At 40.6% G+C, this 23,644-nt stretch overlaps 1 protein-coding gene across 1 annotated transcript; it reads right to left on the bottom strand.

The window, feature by feature from the left end:
- Positions 1-17,409: 17,409 nt before the first annotated feature.
- On the bottom strand, positions 17,410-23,372 carry aldh8a1 (aldehyde dehydrogenase 8 family, member A1). The gene is made up of 7 exons (XM_082506505.1): positions 21,814-23,372; positions 20,830-20,977; positions 20,481-20,636; positions 20,241-20,390; positions 19,576-19,832; positions 18,698-18,859; positions 17,410-18,607 (listed from the first exon to the last, which is right to left on the bottom strand). Exons 1-7 carry the CDS (start codon positions 21,958-21,960, stop codon positions 18,155-18,157), a joined length of 1,473 nt encoding a protein of 490 aa, XP_082362631.1. The 5' UTR covers positions 21,961-23,372; the 3' UTR covers positions 17,410-18,154.
- Between the last annotated feature and the right edge of the window lie 272 nt (positions 23,373-23,644).

Here is a 23,644-nt window from a genome sequence, read left to right as displayed (position 1 = left end):
TGACACGGTGTGTCATCCTGCTGGAAGCAGCCATCAGAAGATGGGTACACTGTGGTCATAAAGGGATATGGTCAGAAACAATACTCAGATAGGCTGTGGTGTTTAAATAATATCCTTTTTGTACTCTGGGGTCCAAAGTGCGCTAAGAATATATATCCAGAGGATTACACCACCACCAGAAATCTGAACTGTTGATAAAAGGCAAGATGGATTCATGCTTTCATGTTGTTTACACCAAATTCTGACTGTACTATCCAAAAGTCAAAGTAGAAACTCGAGCCTCATTTTTCCAATCTTCTAAGATCCTTTTGATTAGCCCATAGCTGACAGAAGTGGCATCCAATGTGGTCTCCATCTGCTGTAGCCTGCGTCAGGTTCAATGTGTAGTGCATTAGGAGATGCTCTTCTGCATGCTATAATGAGTGGTTATCTGAGTTAGGCATGATTAAGACTTCATAAATATTGCAGCTTTTTGTTTACTTAGTGTTCTAATTTACCAAGGTGGTGGTTGCAGGTGGCATTGTGGTGTTGTTCATAGCAAGAAGATCTTGATTTGAACCCAGGCTGAGGCCTTTCTGGCCTTGGCATGTTCTCGGTGTATGTGTCTACATGGGTTCTCTCCAGGGCTGGACTGGTAATCTGGCATACCTGATGGGCCGGCGCACTTTTGGGTCGAAGGGTCAGTTAAAAGACCCCTACGCACCAGCCCTACAAGCACTTACAGCAGCCGATTCATTTATTTTTATTACCGGCAATGTCCAATCAAATCTCTTAACACAATCAGGCCCTCTCCTACTTTTGCTTTAGTTCACTAGAGTTTAGTGAGAAAGAAGTGGTGAAAACGTAAAGCTGAACAATTAAGACAGAAAAAGAAAAAGAAACTAAAAATAAATGCAGCGATCATGGTGCCAGAGCCAATTCTTTTGTCCTAGTCCAGCCCTGGTTCTCTCAGCGTACTCTAGCTTCCTTCCACACTCCAATAAATGATAAAATTATAGTTTAAATTATATCATAGGTTTCCAGTAAATGTAAACATGAGTTCCCCTTTTTCTTGATGTCCAGTGTGTGTGCATGCGTGCATGTGTTTGTATTGTAGTAACCTTAGTCCACTGTTCAGTCATCTGCATCAACGGGCGTACACCTTTCTATGTTTACACGCTGGCTCCACGCTGACGCGAACCCTACACACACTTTCCTCATGCTCCCTACTCAAAACCAAAACATTCACCTCCCCCTCCTTTGTTGCCATCCTCCTGCTTTGTCACCATATGCATCCCTTCCACTTTTACACAGTGCTTAACACAAAGTACATAAACATCTGTCATCGTGGACATCAGTGATGTTTTTTGACTCTGTGTTCAAAGTCGTATGAAACGTGACAGCATGCTGCTGCAGAGACAAGTTAATAATCCATCAGGTGGAAGGAGAGTTCACGATGTGGACGTGCACGCATTCAGACCCACCTAAAGAGGATACAGACGAGGAACATTGCAAAGAATAGGCGCTGGTTTGGGTTTTGTGTGTGTGTGTGTGTGTGTGTGTGTGTGTGTGTGTGTGTGTGTGTGTGTGTGTGTGTGTGTGTGTGTGTGTCAGATTGTTTTGTTTTCAGTTTATTTATTTATGGAATTATTTTGCAGTAACACTATTTTGTTTTCTGTTGGTTTGATTCGATGTAACACGTTTAACTGGAATTACAATAATGACTGGTGAAGTGCTGTAATTTGAAATGGTTTCTGTTTCCGTCAAAACAGAACTGTGTCTGTTTGTGAGGGTTCAAAAGTAATTGGACACTACAAAACACTTTGGGTAACATGTTGGTGTTGTTTCAGGTTGAGTTTACTCACAAGTGAAGTCAAATGAACCAGCTGCAAATAACATGGTAGAAGAAGCGGAATTAATGTTTTGGATAGCTACAATTTATGGCTTCACAGCAGGTCAAGAGCGCTTCCCGGAAGAGCCGTGGATGTTTTTCTTAAAAGTGAGTAAAATAAATTCAAATAAAAGACCCCAGATCTCTGAGAACACGAGAAGCCGACCCCCCGCTGAGCGTCAGAAAACAGAGCACATCAGGCTGCAGTTGGGAGATGTTTAATGGGTGGGTGAAACACAGTGATGGATGGAGAGGAAACTCATAACTCAGTCTTTCCTCTCATCAGTCACACTTGGTGGTTCTAAGCTTATGCCATGGCAGGAATAGCTAATAAGGACATTTGCACACTTGTATTTATTGATGCTCTATTGATGATTTATCTCTCACTTGCAGCGTCATTCTGTCTGCTCAGATTTAAAAAGTGCATTAAAACTCGAGAGCATTTTATTATCCATAAGGGCATAAATCCCAAACAAGTATCCTTTTCTGACTAAAGGATATTTGACAACAATTAAAATGAAAAAGAGCAAGAATCAAGAAAACTTGAGACAGTCATTGACCCTAAGGAAATTTCCAGTAAATATTAAAAAACAATGATTTTCTATGACACTATAACATATATTGACAGTGAATTCTTAAGTCTTTAGCAGTAATATAAACCAGCTTAAATGAAATCTGTGATGCAGTTAAAGGTTCATTTTCTTTTAGGTTATTTAATAGAAAACAGTCTGTACAAATAAATATAGTGTGTCTACACATTGTCCAACTAACTGATGTATTCTTGGAGTTTCCAATGAAACCTATCCCCACTATGTATATAAACTAACCCCACACGAAGTTTATAATTAATGAATTTAAAATACATCAGATCAGATTTTTGGTTCATGGAAGCTGCCATGTTCCCCAACCATATTTGAATAGTGACCAGGAAAGACATCTTCCTTCTGATTAATTGTGGTCTCTGTACTGGGGTAGAGACTGGCCCTGTACATTGTACACCAAAGGTAGAGGAGAAGAGAAGTTGCAGGTGTTGACTTGCCATTGACCTTTAAATCCGTGCCTGAACCTTCAGATTCCAGATATGAGGCATCATACTGACATTTTATCATCAGAGAAGGGGTCCCCTTTACCAAAGAAACAAAAACACAAAGGAAAGAGACAATGCCACTGACATCTTAATAGAATGTCATGCTCTTTCTCTTCACCTAAAGCCTCTTTTTCTGAACTGAAGGCTCTAACACATGAAAATGCGCATTAATTGTGCTGGTTTAGCTCAGGGGGCGAGCAGGCACCCATCTGCCACATGGCCAGAAAGCAGAGGCCTGGATTTGAGTCTGACCCACAGCTTTTTGCTGTGTCCTCCCCTCTCTTTCTCTCCACTTTCTTGTCTTTATTCACCATTTGTATCGAATAAAGGCCAATGCCTTTATTGTAATATGAGCATGTAATATTAAAACATGCTTTATTCCTGATATTTTTGCAGTTACTCATTGTCAGCAGATTAGACATACAGGGAGTGCAGAATTATTAGGCAAGTTGTATTTTTGAGGAATAATTTTATTATTGAACAACAACCATGTTCTCAATGAACCCAAAAAACTCATTAATGTGAAAGCTGAATGTTTTTGGAAGTAGTTTTTAGTTTGTTTTTAGTTTTAGCTATTTTAGGGGGATATCTGTGTGTGCAGGTGACTATTACTGTGCATAATTATTAGGCAACTTAACAAAAAACAAATATATACCCATTTCAATTATTTATTTTTACCAGTGAAACCAATATAACATCTCCACATTCACAAATATACATTTCTGACATTCAAAAACAAAACAAAAACAAATCAGCGACCAATATAGCCACCTTTCTTTGCAAGGACACTCAAAAGCCTGCCATCCATGGATTCTGGCAGTGTTTTGATCTGTTCACCATCAACATTGCGTGCAGCAGCAACCACAGCCTCCCAGACACTGTTCAGAGAGGTGTACTGTTTTCCCTCCTTGTAAATCTCACATTTGATGATGGACCACAGGTTCTCAATGGGGTTCAGATCAGGTGAACAAGGTGGCCATGTCATTAGTTTTTCTTCTTTTATACCCTTTCTTGCCAGCCACGCTGTGGAGTACTTGGACGCGTGTGATGGAGCATTGTCCTGCATGAAAATCACCAAAGGAAAGGACGTTGCCTAATAATTATGCACACCTGATATAGGGTGTTGATGTCATTAGACCACACCCCTTCTCATTGCAGAGATGCACATCACCTAATATGCTTAATTGGTAGTAGGCTTTCGAGCCTATACAGCTTGGAGTAAGACAACATGCATGAAGAGGATGATGTGGACAAAATACTCATTTGCCTAATAATTCTGCACTCCCTGTACAGCCCTACCTCATCAGGGAGTTGAAAAAATCGTTGACTATACAAAAATAACAGCAGGTTATAAGCTAACATTGTCACAGCTAATGTTAGGCTTGAGTGTCCTAAAAGTCACACTTTCCCTATTACAAGAAAATTGATCATATTCTTACATCATATGACAGTTTATTTACTAAGTGTCACTAAGAGTACACCCACTCCAAAGATTGTTTTATGAATGCCACCGAACAACAGCTAGCAGCAGCTAACACTGGTGATCAAAAGTTAACATAGGCTAACATTAGCTTACCGACAGTTCAGCATGTCTTCAACAACTTACCTCAGTATGGCTGAAAGTTTTACAGCCTCCTCCGGGATAAATGATGGCGGACATCTCTCACCCAACATCGACAGCTGAGGTAAACAGTTGACTGACAGCCTTCCACAAATAGGGAAAAAACTACGGAGCAGATCCCTTTCCAAACAGTAGTAGAAACACACCTAGTATGGGGTATATTCTAAATTTAAAGCTTCTGATTTCTTGACTCACTTAGAAATATATGTTCTATAACAGCCATCAAGCTAGGATTCTGCACTCAGATTGGGAGGAGAAAACAACTCAGTTCACTGCAATCTGTAATCTACTGAGATCCGGCTGGAAAAATGTTACAGATACATATGATATGCAGCGTTTGCCTTTAGTTGGATGAATGTAATATAATGTTACAAAGTCACAATGACTCATAAATATCAATTTCCTTAACTGTCTTATTGATTAGTAACATGAACTGAATGTCAAAAAGCTCCTTATCCAAAGACATATTTTTGTCTGACTTTGTAACTATTGTGGAGCTTCTAAAAGATGTTGAATCGATAGCCTGGCCTATAGGTTATGGACTCAAGCATGGATTGACTTAAAGAAAATACGATAATTCACTGTGTTAACAATCAAAAGCTTGTTTGTCACCCTCTGTCATCTAAATGATGAGGGATCCGTGTGGTCGGGTTGGACAGTCCTGGTCAGACTGTCGCTCAGAGATGTCCAGGGACTGTAAACAGACAGAAAGGTCATATGGTGCCATTTCTGTCATGTTCCAGGATAAGTCAGCAAGTCAAAAAATCCTATTTCAAATCGAACTATGCTTATTTTCTTGACTGCAAAACAGATCAGTCCAGTTCATATTACGGCTTGCAGTGGTCTGTGATCTTTGTAGAAACCATTTTCGAATTATTTCAAAATGACATTCCTGGGAAAACTAATGCTGATTCATTGGTTTCAGAAACTTATTCAACATTCACTACCCATCTTCTATTCTCAGAAGTCTTCAGCTCCCTCTTTTCTGTCTCTGGCACTTCCTCTCTTCTGTATGCCTTCCTCTTGCTCTTGCTATCTCCCCAGCAGGTCCTGATGTATCCTAAGCAGAGTCTCCCAGTGGGCCAATACATGTCTACCCTACAGCTGTTGTGAGGGCCCGCTGTGCATCTATAAAGCCCTCCTTCTTGGTGTGTCTCCCTTTGATTATCTTCATTACCATCTCGCTCTCTCTTTATTTAAACCCACAGTTGGTTTCAGTGGCACAACTGATGGCACCCTAGGAAAAGCACTTGGCTTCCTTTTCAATCACTTCTCAAACAGAGGGTTACGCAATGCACGACAGTCAACACATACGCACTCAGAGTAGGCTGGTAAACACAAACAATGCTTAAGGCCAAAAAAATTCAAGGAGAGGAGGGGAGAAGATAGCAATAGATAAAAACAAATACAAAAAAGTCAAAGAAAATTAATGACAAGTTAACGACTGAATATTTTTTGGTGGCTAAATAAATAATCAAAACATTGCTTTTCAAAGTGACAATATACGTGAGCTGTTTTTAAACATTTAAATCATGAGTAGCAGAAAATGTAATTGGTCACTGCAGGAATGCTTTGCGTAAAAATACACGCAACGTTTGATCATGTGAGGAAATTCACTCCAGCCAAGGAAACAGTGAGTGGAGAATGCTTATTGTCTGCCTATGCAGCGCCACTCTAGTGACTGTAGACGACAAATTAGTGGAATGAGGACCATTCATTTTATTTCCCTCCCGGGAGTGCTTAATTGGACATTGTGCACAAATGTGTGTGCATGCATTTAAAAGAGTGTGTTTCATGGACAAGGTCAGTGTAGCAGAAGAATCCCCGGAAAGTTTCCCTTTCTCTGCGCAGTGATTCAGGAAATGCACTGAGACAAGGAGCTATTGTCATGAAAAACCAGCTGCAAGGAGTGTGTGTCCGTGTAAGGTCAATGCACTTTTAATGCTATTGGACTGAATCTGAGTTGTCTGACCAGCTGGATAAATCTTGTATTGATTGTGACAGGTAAATAGTAGGAGTTATGAAACAAACTTGGCCTATGGGTTGTGAAATTGAGCACAAATTTGTAATAAAACGATTCAACAATTCATCGAGTGAACAATCAAAAGTTGAAGTTGGCTTTGTGTTTATCACCCTGTGTCAGCTAAATGACGAGGGATGAGTTCGGTCAGGTTGGACGGTCCTCTTCAGACTGTCGGTCACTGACATTTAGAAAATGTAAACAGACTGACAAATGGCGCCTTTTCAGTCATTCGCCAGGAAGGGTCTGGCCCTGGTTGTGTAGTTAGGCATGTTTGATCTTTTGTGGCCGTGTTCCCAAAAGGTGGTGTGTCACCAGCTATCCAATAAAATGGCAGGAAAAGGTACAAGCGCCCAAAAAAAAATGATATGATGTGACAGAAGTTCAAACAAAAGTAGGATGCAATAAAAGAGACATTGTGTTCTTGTACAATATAGCATGCAATCCTTTTTAATTATTGATTTATACATTTAGTTTCATGATAACTGAGCAAATAGATTTATGACAATGTGATACACATACAGTATTGTGCAAAAGTCTTCTGTCATTTCTTTATATTTTCTTAGGGAAATAGGAAGTAGTTGCAGAGTTTGCTGAAAATTGCTGAGCCTGGAACTTTGATGTTTTCCCTCACACCTTATCTGCATCTTTTCATGTAGTGTGCAGCAGATCATCTCCAGATTGTCTTCACCTCTTCGGTGGTAATCAGGCCAAATAGTAATTTCTTGCCTTGGTCAATTGTCATTTCCAGCTGGAAATCATTTCAACTATCCATGATTTCCAGCTTTCTTTTGTGTAGATTTCCAAACACAAACTAGTGAAGGACATGACTTGGATACATTTTAAAATTAGGGTTTTTTTGCTAAGTTGTCTGTATTTACTGGTTGATTTCTTGAATTAGGTGCAAAAACAATCAAACACACACAGAGACAATCCTCGTTAAATGATCAGGTACAAGAACTGGACTGAAAATGAGCTACAAGAGGTGGCTCAAGACTTTTGCACAGTGCTGTACCTATAGACCTATATATACCTGGCTGATTATAGGGGTTAAAGAACATGTTAACCATAGAGTTTTATCTCTGTGGCTGTTTTGTCGGCTGCACCTGATTAACACATCTGAGTTGAGCTTCCTGTGTTTCCTTCCTCCTGTCACCATCTGTTCACACGTGCATATGCATACAGTTCCATATGATTTCCTTCAAGTTTTCTTTTTCTGTCATTTTTCCATTTTACAGGCACACTTTTCATAGATTTAATTTAAATGAGGGAGGATTAGAGATGAAACTGAAAGCATTAGCTTGGATGATGAGGTCTTATACGCTCCATATGCATATTTTGGTGTATTTATGTGTGTTTGTTTGTAAGTGTAGACAAATGTCTACCTGGAGAATGGCCTGAGGAATCAGAGGCCAAACCGTGCCATCTGGTCCTACAGCCTGGAACTGACCAGTCAGCATTAAGTCAACAGCTCTCTCTCTCTCCATCTCTCTGGTTCTCCCTTCTCTCCCCCTTTCTGCACATATCCACCCACGCACTGACAGACAGGCCTCGGCTATGTGCGGTCTCAGTGGAGCTCTGATGGCCTTTGTGAGGCAGCCATGCTGGAGGCAACAGGCCCGGCTTAGTGCTCCACTGTGACATGCTGGCTTCGTTATTTCTCCATTCAGCGGAGGATTTGGTGTCATCCTTCCTCCTCTGCGTGAAAAATGAAATCAGGCTTTGTGAGCATTTTTTCCAGTGAGGCACTAACAAGAGGAGATTTATTTTAAAAAAGACTGAAAAGAATATGCATTCAAATTTATCAGTATGCAGCACAACTTGATACTGGGTGAGGCTAACTGTCTTTTGTGGTCCAGACTTGTTTTGAAGCTACAGTGTGCTGATCCTGTATCGTTTTTTTCCAGTATGAAATGTATGATGTCTGTTGATCAAACATGATGTTTGGACCAGATTCTCTGGATTAGCTTGTGACCCAAGTTGTATGAAAATTCTTGCAACAATTTATATTAATAGCTAATGCCTGGTCTAATCAAATGCATTCAACAGTGTAAACCTTTATTTTTTGTTTTGCTTTTGGTTTTTTTTTTTCCTGCAACCAGGTTTGCAACAGCAGAAATGTGCACCTCAACACTAGACAACCAACGGGTGACATGTTAGTCGCAACGTCCAACTTTTATACTGTCTATACTCCCAACATACTCTAATATTCAATTTAATTTAATTCAGTTTCATTTATATAGCATAAAATCACAACGTCAGTCACCTCAAGGCACTTTTATAATACTGAAAAGCAACAATAATAAGGAAAATCCTACATACCAGATGATCACCTGTAAGCAAGCACTTGGCGAAGGTGGGAAGGAAAAACTCCTTTTTAACAGGAAGTAGCTTCCTGTAGAACCAAACTCAGGGAGGGCCAGCCATTGGCTGTGACTGGTTGAGGGTGAGGAAATGCCCAACTTTAAGGTAGGATAAACATGTTTACAGCTTGATAGAAACCGTGGCTTCATTCTCTAGCTAATTTTTCCTTGTATAAACACCATACAGAGGGAAACCAGTGTGCCTGTTTATGTTGCATTAAAGTTTGAAAGTGAGTGACAGACACGTGCTGTCACATAGAGTCACATAGAGACTGACTGTCTGAAAGATGCTTGCAAAAGTTGGCTCTGCACTTTTTTAATCTGGTAAGTGTATCACAGGATTTCCTGAGAAGTACTAGTAGACATCTTAATCGAACAAACAGTGATTGCTCAACTGAGTTGGTGCTGTTGAAATAATGTTTTGCTTTTTTTTCTTAAATGTCATTTAATAGCTTTAAACAACATTTAATGACACTGTAATCAGTTACAAAACAAGCATGCTGACCGTAAGACACATTTACTCTTCTGCGATAACAGGTCACACAATGTGAGTCACGTATTAGCAAGTAGCGAGTGTAAAGCACTGTTGGTTTCTTGGTTCAGTGCACTCTACACCCAGCATTTAGTGGGTGTAGAGTCATAACATCTTGCATAGACACAAATAATCTCTACGCGACACGTAGCTATTGTTGCACCCTTTGAATTTAGTGATGGTGTTAGCATTTATGTTTAACTGACCTAACCACTTACGGCTTACGTTTCAACTAAAGAGCAACAAAGTGCATAAAAGCTGCCAAACATTTATTGTGGCTTTTTTGACTCTGGCTCATTCTGACCAAACATGAACAAAAACACTAATTACTTTGGGTATTTTTAATGGTTCCATACAAATTGAGTTCACAGCTGACAGTCGTGAGGTCGACGACTCTCTTAGGCTACGTTCACACTGCAGGTCTTAATGCTCAATTCTGATATTTTTTGATCAAATCCGATTTTTTGGTCTACTTGTTCACACTACAAATAAAATGTGACAGCAAACGCGCTGTAGTGTGAACGCTCAAAGTGGCCCACATGCGCGAAAGAAGACGTCACACACAACGCGCTCTGTTTAGACCCAGAGCAAACAGTATTGTTTGACTGATGGCCCTGAATATAAAGACTTGTTTCGGACTTTACGTTTCCCAATTTTGCTTTAACTTATAAAGTTATTTTGTTATATACATATATCTTTATTGCTGTTTTAGAGAGGAGCGGTGCTTCAAAGGATAGTTGCAGATTTCTGTCAGAATCTGCAGATTATACAGTACAAATAAAATGTTCACGTTTCCCATACTGTCTTCCCAACAGTTTCACTGGATGGCCAGGAAGCGTTCACGACGTCTTCTCGGCTCGCTTCTTCAGCGCTGATAATTGGTGTCTGTCTTGTGTCAGTGACATACAAGACGGATTTAATGCGACACGACCATTCAAACAGCAGTCGCTTTTAAAACATCAGATATGTATCGGATTCTGTACCACATACGAAAATGACCCAAGTCGGATTTGTGACCCAAGTTGGATTTGTGCTGTTCACACTGTCATACCATGATCGCATATGGGTCGCATAGGGTCAAAAAAGTCGGATTTGATGCGCTTTCGCCTGCAGTGTGAAGGTAGCCTTACTCGGCCTTTCTCTCTGCCTGTCTGGAGGAGGGGCGGTTTGTTAGCAACACCGTCAGCACCTGTGTGCTAGAGTGCTAAAAAAGCCTTCACTGCCGTGGATTTTTGTAGATCCTACGACGTAACCTACATAAGTGGCCGCCTCCCTCACCAGCATTCACACTTTTCTGTGGTGTTTCATGTGTCAATTACATCGTGGTTGAGTTGCAGTGTTTCATACGCGGTGCCAGCCACAATAGAAACAAATAAAATGCTGGGATTTTTTTTTTCCTCCTGGGTCCACAGTTTTTGTTGTGGTCAAAGGCAAACAATTTTTTTATTAATTAGCATTTTGTGCATGTGTCTCCCTTGTTGTCATGCCCTGTTTGTGACACACGGAAGTCTCCACTACCCTCCTTGTGCTCCACTTAAATTTAGCTTTAAGCAGCTCAGGAGTTGAGTGGCATGTTTTCCTCTTCGGGGTAACATGCCTTTATGTTCTTGCTGAGAGCGTTCAGTACTAAGTAACTCGACTCTGCTGAAAACAGTGCTTATATATACTTGATGCCCTCAACACCTACAGGAACTACACACAAAATACTAAACAGCCTCAGCTTCAGGTGCTAACCTTGCCAAATTTTCTCATTATGATGTGACACAATAAGAAGATTTTATTGATACTAGTACTGAGTCACTTTTTACGTCCCAATCAGTCCTCCCTGTGGACAAGAAGTCGGGTTGGCACAGGCCTACACACATCTTCAGTGACAGTGCAACTGTTTTTATCATCACTGACTCAGAATGTAGAGTAGATACAGATAAGAAAGAAAAAGCTTGCATGGTGCTTGATGTCAATGCACAACTGAAACAAGCACACCGCTAACTAAGATGAATAGATAAGCCTCAAGGGGGCATGATTTGGATGATTTGATCAATTCTTACCCGTTCTTAAATCAAGCTAGTTCTTAATTTCCATCCTACTTATACATGAGCCTGACAGCTGGGTGATTACTTACTAGCCCATTAGCTTTTTAGGCTATTTTTCTGAAATCAGACAGCCTAAATGCTTGTGTTAAGTCGATTAACTTCCTGGTATTGATGGTGTTATTAACTGCTGTGTTTTGATTTAAATAATTGTATCATTTACTGGTTCTTTGCCAGTTTGTAGTTTGACTGATCATTTCCTATTAACAGTCCGCATTAGGCATCAAGCCACTTACTACAGCAGTATAAGTAGAAAGACATTTAGGTTTAAGATTTCAGGAGAATAATGAAGCACAATAGGTTACTTTCCACTCAGTGTCAGGTAGATAGGGTTTTGAGGGTAAGATTCCAGACCTGGCATATGCCAGATGGAGGAAAGACGCAAAACCCCCTGGCACTATCTGTGACTATGTTATTTTCAACAGAAAAACACATCATACAGTGCGAAACAGGCTACTTAAAATACGTAAATGATGTCTAGAAGCATAAGAAGGCTAAGTGTGGGATTATGTAAAAAATATTTATCATGTCATCAAAACCTGAACATGAGTAATTTAGGGCAGATCCTCCCACTCTCAACACACACATGCACACACAGTTTCACTCGACAAGACCGAGTACCTGTATGATATAAGTGACAACATGCTTTGTGTTTTTATTTCCATGTTGCGCTCAGAGCTTTCGTGTAACTGAAAGACGGGCAGCATCAGAAACGCCAGCCTACAGCACTGATGACCTCTTACTCTTCTGCCTACCATGTGGCGTGCTAATACTGACATGACTACTTCAAAACTTGCGATAAAGGACATCTGATTTTTTTTTTTCTTTAACCCTCTCAGGCTCAAATTAAACTTTTTGTTGCTAATGCACAACCAAGTCCTGCAGTGGTACTTCTGAGTAAAAAAACCTCATAAAATATGTATGTGGGGCAATCAGGTTGTTAGTTTTTAACTGTTGCAAATCGGCAACGCATGCCTCGAGAGGGTTAAACTGTTATACTCTTTAGATCAGAGGAACAGTCAACAAAACATGTAGCTGGTGAACAATACCCAAAGATTTTCATCGCCCACTAATCATGGAGTGGTTGGTTTGATCCCCAGTCTAAGTGCCAAATTTTAAAACCTGCCCCACATATGTCATCAGAGTATGGAAAAAGGTGTGTAATATTTGCATTTTTTTGTCATCATGTCAGAAAAACAGAAAAAGTGTCCTTTTTTAAGCTTCCTGTTAAATAGGTCAGAGCAGGAACTTTAAATATCTCCCGTTCAGTCTTTTATGAACACTTTCTGCTCTTCAAGCACTTTTTTAATACAGTAAAATCCTGTATAAACATCTAATATTTCTGTGCTGACCTGGTTTCCTTTCATTGTTTGCTCTTCTGCAGCTGACCCAAATGTCTGTGTCCTCTAATGCTTGCCTTGGTTACACAATGCCAGTGAAAACAACTTTAGCTGTTCAGTGATATCCAGCAAGGGCATAAAAGTCTCAGAGATATGGTAATCGTGCGAGATGCGTCTGCCTTATCAGCAGGCAGACCTAATTGCAGTTATGCTGTAGCTGTTTCCGCTGTCCACAGAGTGCTGTATTTGTTCTTGTATTATGGTGTTAGGAGAATAAAATGCTAATTCATCTTCTAAAATGGGTATGTAGGATTCCCAGTGGTGAGATGTTAGTGATAATGAGCAAAACCTATTTGAAGGTAAGAATTATAGCTGTCTGAGGACCGTAAATGCCAAACTAGTTTAGATGCAATTTTTGAACTGTGCTCAACACACTTTGTCCAAACAATAGTCTGGGAGCAAACATGTAGGCTGAGGAAGATCCAAAACAGTTATTAGTACAAATGTATAAAGACCCAAAGTCCTGGTCTACTTCTTAAGACTCTTAAGAGTCTTGGCCATACACACACTGCCTACCTGTTTTGTTTTTCAGTGCAGAAAAATACATCCTGTTGTTCCTGTGCTCATAATAACATCATGGTCTAATTTTACTATTAAGTCCAGGAGCAGATATGAGCGGAAAGCATACTTTAAAAAAAATCTCTTTATTCAATGAAAAAAATGCAAGAAAGTACAAAGCAGATGCGTGCTCAGTGGTAAAATGACATACTGGCTCTAATAAGCATAATGCTGTAATATATAATCAGAACAAACACATCACTAATTCAATTCGTCCAGAAGAATAGATCTAGGCCACAGCGTTCCTGCCAACCACCGTGTACCTCGAGTTCAGGTTTTTTGGAAATATTACCGCAATCCAGGAAAATAAAGCACAACGCCACAGAAAAGCAAGAAGTGCCATTTAAATCTGAGCAGTAGTAGTTCAGCAAGACGCTGTCGCCATGGCAGCTTGGTCTGATTAAGCATTAAAATCTGGGTGTAAAGCGCTGATAACTATATGCACCAACTTTGGACTGGGACAAACGTGGGCTAAGAAAAAGGGTTGAGTTTCAGCTGATGAGTTGAAGCTACTTTCAGTTGCTCCCTGAATTTGTCCAGAATAAAAACAGGTCTAAGCCACAGCAGGTTGCTCCGTATGTTTGATTTGGCAGATTTTCAGGTTGGCAGTCCTTCCTGACTCAACCGGGCAAACCACTGCACTATGGAGCCACGTACCCCATGGAATCATGGTCAATATTTTAATGTTTAACATTTTAAAGATGTTTAAAATGAATACAAGTACATGTTAAGCATATTGAGTTTAGGTTTAATATGATAAAATGTGCTATATATAATTAAGAATGCAATACACAGGTATATGGGTTAGCTTATTTTTAAAACAAAACATCATTCAGTCCCAGCAGCCCATTCAGGTTTCAGCGTCACATGAAGAGCAAATAACTGCTGATCATTCTTATTCTTCCTGTCTTGCTTGTGAATAGTGTAGTCTTCATGGAGACGGACATGCAGCGCAAACATTTAGCCTTCTGTAGCCAAGTAACACCCTCCCTCCCACTGTCTCCACATACACAAGAGGTTTGCTGGCTGAGTTTGCTTAACCTGCTTGAACTGCAGCATTTTCTCAGGACTCGGCTTCATCTCGGGGCTTTATCTACCACAAAACCCAAGCCGACCAGGCAGTGGAAAATTCCCTAAACCCAAACGTGACAGAAGGCTTTTATCGACAGGGTGTGAAACATGGCAATCAAAGAAAAAAGGAAAACCAAAAGCTTTTAATCTGCAAAATCTGGGACATGCAATAATCCCAGGTCAGTCTCTCTTGCTATAGGTCTCTGATTTTTGTCATGCACACACATTCACATTCTGCTCTTCAAATGGGAACTTGAATTACTTTTGTGTGTGTGTCTGTGTTTTAATTACTAAGAGAGAAGCTAAGAGAAGTTTTCACAGATTTATTGTGCTGGGTTTGAGCCAGAATAGGTGAGAGAACTGCTGCTGGCTGTTACTGTTCTCAGCACATACATATGAGTGCGAAGCCCCTCTGCAGGAGGCCTCTCACATCCCTGCAGCCAGCATGAAAACAGATTGTTTATATATTCTGCTAAATATTGCAGAAAACTTGTGGATATAAAATGGAAGGACGCCACCATCATTCCTTCAAGTGCCCAGTAACTAAAGTGAAAGTTAAAGGCTCCCTATAAAAGTAAAAATGTATCGATAACATCTTAAACAATGATTTACTCATGAACCAAGCCCCTTTTTGCTATTTTTTCTTATGTAATATAATTATAATGTTTAAGTATCAATCAATCAACACAGACATTAACATTTCCTTTGTTTTGTTTTGGGGTTTTTTTTTTTCTCAAATGGGCATTGGCAGCGTTCTCAAAGTCACGTACGGCGGGGCGAGTCCTTCTACAGCGGGGCCTTTCCTTCTCAATGAAACCTTCACAAAAGGCAAGATGAAAGATAAATCCAGCAAAAAGGGCGGAAACGGAGCAAAATGAAATAAATGCTGACTTACTGCGTTCCCATTCTGTTTCACACATCACGCCTGTTTGGTGGGAGTGTGTGCCAGTGGAAAGCAAGTAGCCTCTGACACCTTAGCCTTACTTTTGGATGGCATCCACTTTGACACTATGTATAGGAAGGCATCAGAGTGTGTGTGTGCAGGCATACACCGTGACACAGCACAATACCCGGTCCCTAGCCAAAACACAGAGGGTGGGACCCACACCCTGGCTCTGTGCTAAGTGTCACATAGAGCTCTCCAGGGGACGTGATTGTACACACTTGCTAAAAGGATAGGGCCCCCCGCCTCCCCTCCTCCAGCGTGCCCACTTTTCCTATACTGGCACCACTCCTGAATTGAAAGGAAATGCAACATCACACGTAATTATCTGCATATACGCTGCACCACTGATCAGATGATTAGCATGGAAAGATATTATTATATAATCTTAATTGTAGTGGAGGTCACATCACTCATGTTTAGTTACCTGCTATGTAAAGTTTCTGGTACCCAGAATTTACCTTTCTAAGTTTCTATTAGTATTATTTTATATATCAAAGAGAAAGCATGGATTAGATGTCATAGATGGAGCTTTGGTTCTGTCTCTCCTCTTTTGCTCCTACCTGGCAGCTCCATAGTCAACATGCTTTGCCCAATACTATCCCTCCTCTGAAGATGTCAAAACCAACACTGTCTCTCTAACTTTGTGTCCAAAACTTCCCTTTGAATGGTTGAACACCAGGTATTTAAACTTATTCACCATCATTGCCTCTACTCTTTGCAGCCTCTCCTTTCCACCTACCTCACTCCCATTCACACACACATCTATTCTGCCTTGCCTCTACTTACTTTCAGACTCTTGTTTCAGGATGTTTTACATTTTGGATGTACTGCTGTGGAACTTTAAAATTTAACCAGTGCTGATCATCTCTCTTTTGCTGATTTGATCACCCTCAGTTGTACTACAGTTGGGTCTATATAGTGAATTAATAGATGTAAGCACAATGACATGAGTGAACACGATAAACTATATTGCCAAAAGTATTCGCTTTGCTGCTTTCACACATACATGAACTTGGGTGACATCTCATTCTTAGTCCATAGGGTTTATAATATAATGTTGGCCCACCTTTTGCAGCTTCAACTCTTCTGGGAAGACTTTCCTGTCCTCTAATTAATGGCAGAGGTTGCGGTCAGGACTCATCCATGTCTTTATGGACCTTTATGGAAACCCATTACATGACGTGTTCTACACACTGTTCTTGAGCTAATCTTAAGGCCACAGTAAGTTTAGAGCTCTGCAGCAATTGACTCTGCAGAAAGTTTAGACCTCTGTGCACCACTGACCCCACTCTGTGATTTGTACTCTCCTGAAAGCAGCCACAAAAGTGTTTGGAACACCTGAATTTAATGATTTGCATGGGTGACTGAATACTTCTGGCAGTATATTGTATATTTTGATACCTTTCCAGAGGTATTTGTAGCTTTGGAGAACCACCTGTGCCAGCAGAAGCAGCCGGGATCATTTCCATAAAAGGAAACCATGCAAAACAGAACGTTTGGGGTTTATCTGACAATCATTAGTGAGATGCTTGCAGTAGCCTCGCCCATATTCAACTGACGTCAGTGCCTCCAACTTTGGACCCAGCAGTTTCGTGGTGCACAGTAGATAAACTGAAATACATTTGCCATGTGACATGCAGCAGCCAGTTAAATATTTAGTGTAGTATAATATTTCACATTCTCTTCACTGTAAAAGAGTATCAGTATTCATCTTTGTCTCATAATCCTTTAAAAAATGTAAAAAACACACACACACACACACTACAGGTAGAGCACCAGAAAGCAATCGTCTCCACCAGCCCAGTTCTATCTTCAAACACGTTGTCCAATAACCACACAGGAGAGTCTATTCGTCATTTACTCACCTCTCCTACGTCAGCAGCTGAGAGATAAAAACATGTCTGTGTCAAACAGTTACTTATGAGTATGTTTGCAGACCTTGAGGTTTGAACGGTTTAGAAAAATAAAGACAAATGATGTCACAAATGTACAAGAGACAACAAGTTTGTTAGTAAAACTGTTTCTAACAGTTCGATCAGACCAGAAATGCAGCATTTTTTACAGACCGTGTTACAGATTTTATTAAGACAATGACATCATTGAAAGTAAAGATTAAAAACAAACTGAACTCCACAACCTGCCATCATAACACACTGTTCTGACGAGATTCAGCTACACGTATTCAGTCACTGGGTTTTTCAGCCTGAAGCGCATGGATACCTAAATGTGAATAACAAGATGAGTGCATTTTTCCCCTTCTTTTTAAATATCTTTATGTCATCATGCAGGAAGCATGACAAACTGTCTTTGGGGAAATGGCGGTTCCTATATTTACAAATTGTACTGTTAAGTTTTGGTTGGCTATAGCGCACACAGACACAGATTATTTCTGAAGCTCAAGAGCAGTTTTTGTTGTTTTCATTTGCAAATTTAGGCTTGTTGACAATTCATCCATAAATAATGAACATAAACTGCAATTTCAGCAACTTTATTGGCAAATGGTGGCAACTTTATATTGGATTTGATTGTTTTCTTATATTTGTTGCTCCAGACATTTTTGACTTTTGTATTCTACAAATAAACAAACTTTCCTCTCTCAGTGCTTGATAGTGATACTCTTCACCTCTGTGAAGAAGTGATAGGAATCTTTTCCTCCCTCCCTTCCCACACCAGAGTTCTTCATTCCTCCAAATGGGAGGTTCAGATCTCTCACCAGCCAGCAGTTGGTCCACACCAGACCTGCTTGCAACCGCTGGGCCACCCTGTGAACCTTCCCCACATCCTTGGACCACACTGTGGCTGACAGACCGTAACGTACACCATTGCCCCTGGCAACAGCTTCATCCTCAGTATCAAAGGGGCTGATGCAGGTGACGGGACCAAAGATCTCCTCCTGCATGACACGGGAGCTGTCAGATATGCCTGTGATGACCGTCGTCGGCATGAAGTATCCAGACTTGTTGCGCTGCGGGAGGTCCAGCTGGTCGAGCCCCTCACCGCAGTGAATTATGCCACCTTCTGATTTGGCAAGGGCTATATAGCTACGAACCTTTGGATTTGAAAGGAGACATCAGAGACATCAGACATCAGAAATTTAAACAACAAGTGTTTAGTCACATTCTGCATTACATGTAAGCACCTTCTCCAGGTGTTCTTTACTGATGAGCGCTCCATTTTTGCTGCTGGGGTCAGAGGGGACACCAGTCTTCCACTTCTTAGCCGCAGCCACAAACCTTTCCAGGAACTCCGAGTAAATACTCCTCTCTACATAAATCCTGCTGGTACACAGGCAGACTTCACCCTAAGAGGAGAAGAAATGGAGAAGATAAAAATGGAGGAATTCAGAAAGTTGTTTTTTGACAACCCACCTTAAGACAAAAAGTTGGGCTGTGATTGCCCCCTTGTGGACAAACTATGTTATTACACCCTCAACACATACAGAAGCTCCTGTTACAGATAATCACCTTCATTTCATTTGCATTAAGAAGTTCAATGAAAGAAAATTTGAAAAAAAAAATTCCCGTTAAGTATGTATTAAAAATGGACCTTCTGGGCTTTGTTTTACAGTTTTTTTGCACACCGGCAATTTATACATATCAAATCAAACTCATCAAGTTAGGTTGTGACGGATTCTGCAGTCTAACGTATATTCAAAACACCTACCGTCACATTTCAGTACAAAAAAAAAGATTAACTTTAACACTTCTAAACTGACAACAAACATTTCCAGCTATGATCTGGAGAGCATGAGATTAATAACCTTGTAATAAAGAAATGATTTCTTGAACTTTTCGTTCTGTAAAAATGTGCTTCACTGCTGCACATTCCCCAACAAATTTCCAGTTAAAATAACAATCTGTGGACACAGAAGCTCTAAAGACTCTCGGGCAGCTGTCCTGTCAATTGAGTTTATAATATATAAAAGCCAAAACTAAAAGTGATGGTACCCATAAATAAAATTAATAAAGCTAAACAGTCCTAAAGAAAAAAATATCCTCAGTCACATTTTGTCTTCACCTGATTGAGAAAGCTGGATCGGACGGTGGTCTCGATGCACTGGTCTAAGTCTGCGTCAGCAAAAATAATAGCTGGGTTTTTGCCTCCCAGCTCCAGTGAGAGCTTCTTACAGTAGGGGGCGCTCCGCTCGGTAATGCGCTGGGCAGTGGCTGTGGACCCAGTGAAGGAGACTAAAGGGACCTCAGGGTGACTAACAAGCGCGTCACCGGCTCTTGGACCACTGCCAAATACGATGTTGACGACACCGGGAGGAACACCTAAAGAGATGAAGACGATTGCAGACCACTGATTAATTTCGCACTACAGTGGTCCCTCGCTGTAACGCGGTTCACCTTTCGCAGCCTCGCTGCTTTTTGTGTATTTTTCCTTTTTTTTTTTTTAACAGCGCATTATGTTCTGCGTCCTGATTGGCTGAAGACAATTGCAATCAATCTCGTGCCGTGTGTCCTGCGCAGTACAGAATGCGTTCAGCTTGTCAAATTTAGATAAATCTTCGTTATTTTGCGGGTTATTTTTGGAACGTAACTCCCGCAAGTAACGAGGGACCACTGTACTCATATCTGTTCATTATTTGCAGATTAAAAAAAATACCTTAATGAGTTATGTTTTTTGCTTTGCTTTAACTCCATCTGCATGACATTGCACTGTGGGTCCTGTAGTCCTACCTGCTTGCTGCATCAACTTGCACAGCATCCAGGCGGTCACAGAGGTCATCTCGCTGGGTTTGGCCACCACTGTGTTGCCTGCAGCGATTGCAGGTGCAATCTTCCAGGTCAGAAGGTACAGGGGCAGATTCCAGGGACTGATCAAACCAGCTAAAAAACACACCAAAGGCCATTTAAGAGCACATACACAGGACAAATGGGTCATCTGAAGGTTTCACTGCAAGCAGCCTAAGTGCTCACCCACTCCCACGGGGCAGCGGATAGTGTAGTTCAGGCAGCCCATGTGGTCCATTGGGCTGCAGTCGGTGGTGTGGTGAAGCATGGATGTCGAAAAGAAGCGGAAGTTGTACGCTGCCCGGGGAATATCCACAGTCCGTGCAGCTGTTATCGTTTTACCTACAAAGATTCTGAAGTGAGCATCAAAGGGCAAATGAAGCAGTTGGCTACACATTTTTGAGACAGAGTACAAGATTAGACATTCATGAATCAGTATTTGATTAATAAAAAGTGATTTCTGAGCCACTCATTTCTATTCCTGCATTAGTGACCTGATTTCTAAGGTGGCAACATATAAGACAGTCTAAGCAACCTTGATCTTTGGACTCAGCTTGTGCAAACTCCTCAAGGTTGGCCTCAATCAGGTCAGCCAGTTTGTGGAGGATCTTCGCTCGCTGCTCTGGGCTGCATGCAGACCATTCGGGGAACGCTTCTTTAGCTGCTGCCACTGCTGCATCCACCTGCAGGCATGAGATGAGGTATAAGCAAACTGCACAATTAAGCACGATCACGTCCAAGAATAGAGCTTGATTCCACTTTGAGAGAATACGCAGGATTGTTTAAGTGACATTTTATTGATACACTCTTAAAATCTTAAAAAGCTGATCCTTTATATTAATTTCTAAGGAGTTCAGAGGACTTAAGAATATTGTTAACTACAATAATATGTACACGGATGCATTTCAACAAAACACTACATTTTTGAAGAAGGTCAAACATGAACAGCTGAAGTTAACTGATGTGTTTAATGATTACTTGATTGCTTGCTCTGCAAAGCTCAAAGGTGGCTTTTTCTGAAACCACATTTTATGCAACGCACTAACCTGAAACCTCAAACCTCATTCAGAAAGTTTGTTCTGTTCATCTCTTAAGTCCCTGACACGGAAGAAGTCCCTCGGATGAGTGACAAAAATTTCTCCCAGTGATAATGCAATGTCTAGATGAACACAATAGACTTTCTGGGACTTTCCTACCTGGATGATTAAGCATGCATCAAAACACATACACTAAAATGTACTAATATTGCTGAGTCAAAGGCCTTTAAATCTGACAACAGGATTTGTAATAACAAGCAATCCAACTCAATGCAAAAAATATTCTTGTGCAAATGTTGTGATATTGCAGCTTAGTACAGAAAAAAGAAATTGTATTTAAATAAGACAGCTCTGCAGAAAGCTGTCAGTCCAGCCTAATGCAAACACACAGCAGGACTTATACAAACATGTCTAAACATATGCAAGGATTCATTCAAATCTCAACCTCTTGGTTTTGCAGATGGTTTTAACTTGATCCCCACCTCCTCCTTGCCACTGTCCGGCACTTTGCAGTAGACCTCGCCAGTTGACGGGTCGTAGGAGTCGATGTAACTCCGACAAGAGACGAACTTTCCTCCAATGTAGTTCTCCAGAACCAAAAGTGAGCGCTCTTCTGACGTTTTCGACATGCTTGTTAATTACAGGCGCCAAAGTAACACCAGTTCACTTCCCAGAGAAAACGATGACTGCACGTACTGCTAACCTGACAAACACTGGGCCTCCAAAGGAGGGGCTTACTCTCTGATGATCCTATTGCCTAACTCTTTATCAGACCTTATTCACACAGATCTTTGAGCCTGAAAGAATAAACACTTTTTCTACACACAGTATCTTAAAGAGAACCTTAATTAATATCATGGCAATATGTCTGCTCAACACAAAGTTCAGATAGTTAAGATAAATGTGGCTTTCCAGTGTTCATAGACAATATTCAAGCATCTGAGTGACTTTAGGTGTGTTTAGAAAAACTGCAGAGGTCTGAAAAGTTTTATGTTTATTCTCACAGGCTGCTTCATATATCATAAAACTGGGTGATCTACTCCTGCTGGTGGTTAAATGAATGAGGTGACGGACACAAAATGTCAGGTATATGTCGCATGACACTATTTACTTGTCTATAAGTTTAAATGGACATTGCATGTATGGCCTCACAATCTTGGATGGGCCTTGGAGGTCCAGGGCAGCCGAGGGATGTCACTGTACCCCCTTAGTTGAATTCTACTGATATACTTCAAATTATAACTATAAATTACACTAATTCATACTTTTTGGTCATAAAAAAAACTTAAACATCCACACCCCTCATAAGTTTTTGCAGCGCTAGCTCAATTTGATCATTCAGTTCACAGTTTAGTGCATAGCGCTTCTGAGGCAATCATGTAACCGGTATGACTGAGGAGGAGACCAAGAGGATGGATCTATGCAGGTCAGGCTTTGGGAAATACCCTTCATGTCTCTTTGAAACTAAAAAGAGGTCATTCATCAGCTTGCGTAGCTCTAAAGCATGACCCTACTCGCAAATAGCAAAGCAAAAGGAAATGTGTTGGTTCACAGTCAGCCGCCAAGTCCAAACGGTGAGTTTAGTGATACCTGGAGAAGAGATGTCTCTGCTATTTTGCCTTACAGACGGACATTTTTGCACCTTTATAACTGTGGCTATATTTCTGTGACTGTACAATGTGTACATGGTTGTAATCCAACACTGCTAATATCTGAACCTCAATGAAAAGATATAACTGTGTTTTTTTTTAAACAAAAACAAAAAACATTAACATAATTTACAGCACCTAAAGTGCTTTCAACTGTATTTGTGTACACAACTCCTTGAGGAAGTGCTGATTCAAAGGTGACTGCCCACGAAGCCATCACATTACTCATCCACTTACAGAGAACGTGATTCACTATTATGATATGAGCCAAAAAACTCATACCACTAACCAAAGTTCTCATCGTTTTCCTACTCCTGGTTTTTTTTTTTTGTTGGTTTTTTTTTGCAGCACATATATTTTCCTGTAAGGTGAGTAGCGTGTCTGCGTAATGACCACTAACATCCTGTGGCAACTAAGCAACTTTCATGCTGAGTTGCTCACTAGTGCAGGATTTCTTCCTGAGGCCTGTGAATGACTTAAAGATCACTTACTGACATGGACACTAGATCCATGAAGTTAAATCCCAAAGCATACATATACAGTTTACACCTATGTAGTTCATTATAATATTTATGTACATTCATTTATATTAATGTAAGTATCCAATCATCCAGTAGCATCACCTTGTACAGTTACTCATGTAGACATGATCAAAACAATCTGC

Source organism: Aulonocara stuartgranti, assembly GCF_965226115.1.
Source record: "Aulonocara stuartgranti genome assembly, chromosome: 15".
Classification (NCBI taxonomy): domain Eukaryota; kingdom Metazoa; phylum Chordata; class Actinopteri; order Cichliformes; family Cichlidae; genus Aulonocara; species Aulonocara stuartgranti.
The sequence above is the reverse complement of the archived record's forward strand: the minus strand, read 5'-3'. Positions and strand labels throughout refer to the sequence as shown.

Bases quoted from the DNA above. Each gene is read 5' to 3' on its own strand.
- aldh8a1 (XM_082506505.1), bottom strand. From the start codon at position 21,960: ATGTCGAAAACGTCAGAAGAGCGCTCACTTTTGGTTCTGGAGAACTAC. The intron at 20,391-20,480 runs GTGAGCACTTAG...TGTGTTTTTTAG, and splicing joins CCGCTGCCCCGTGGGAGTGG to CTGGTTTGATCAGTCCCTGG. The intron at 19,833-20,240 runs GTAGGACTACAG...TCATCTCTTTAG, and splicing joins CAAGTTGATGCAGCAAGCAG to GTGTTCCTCCCGGTGTCGTC.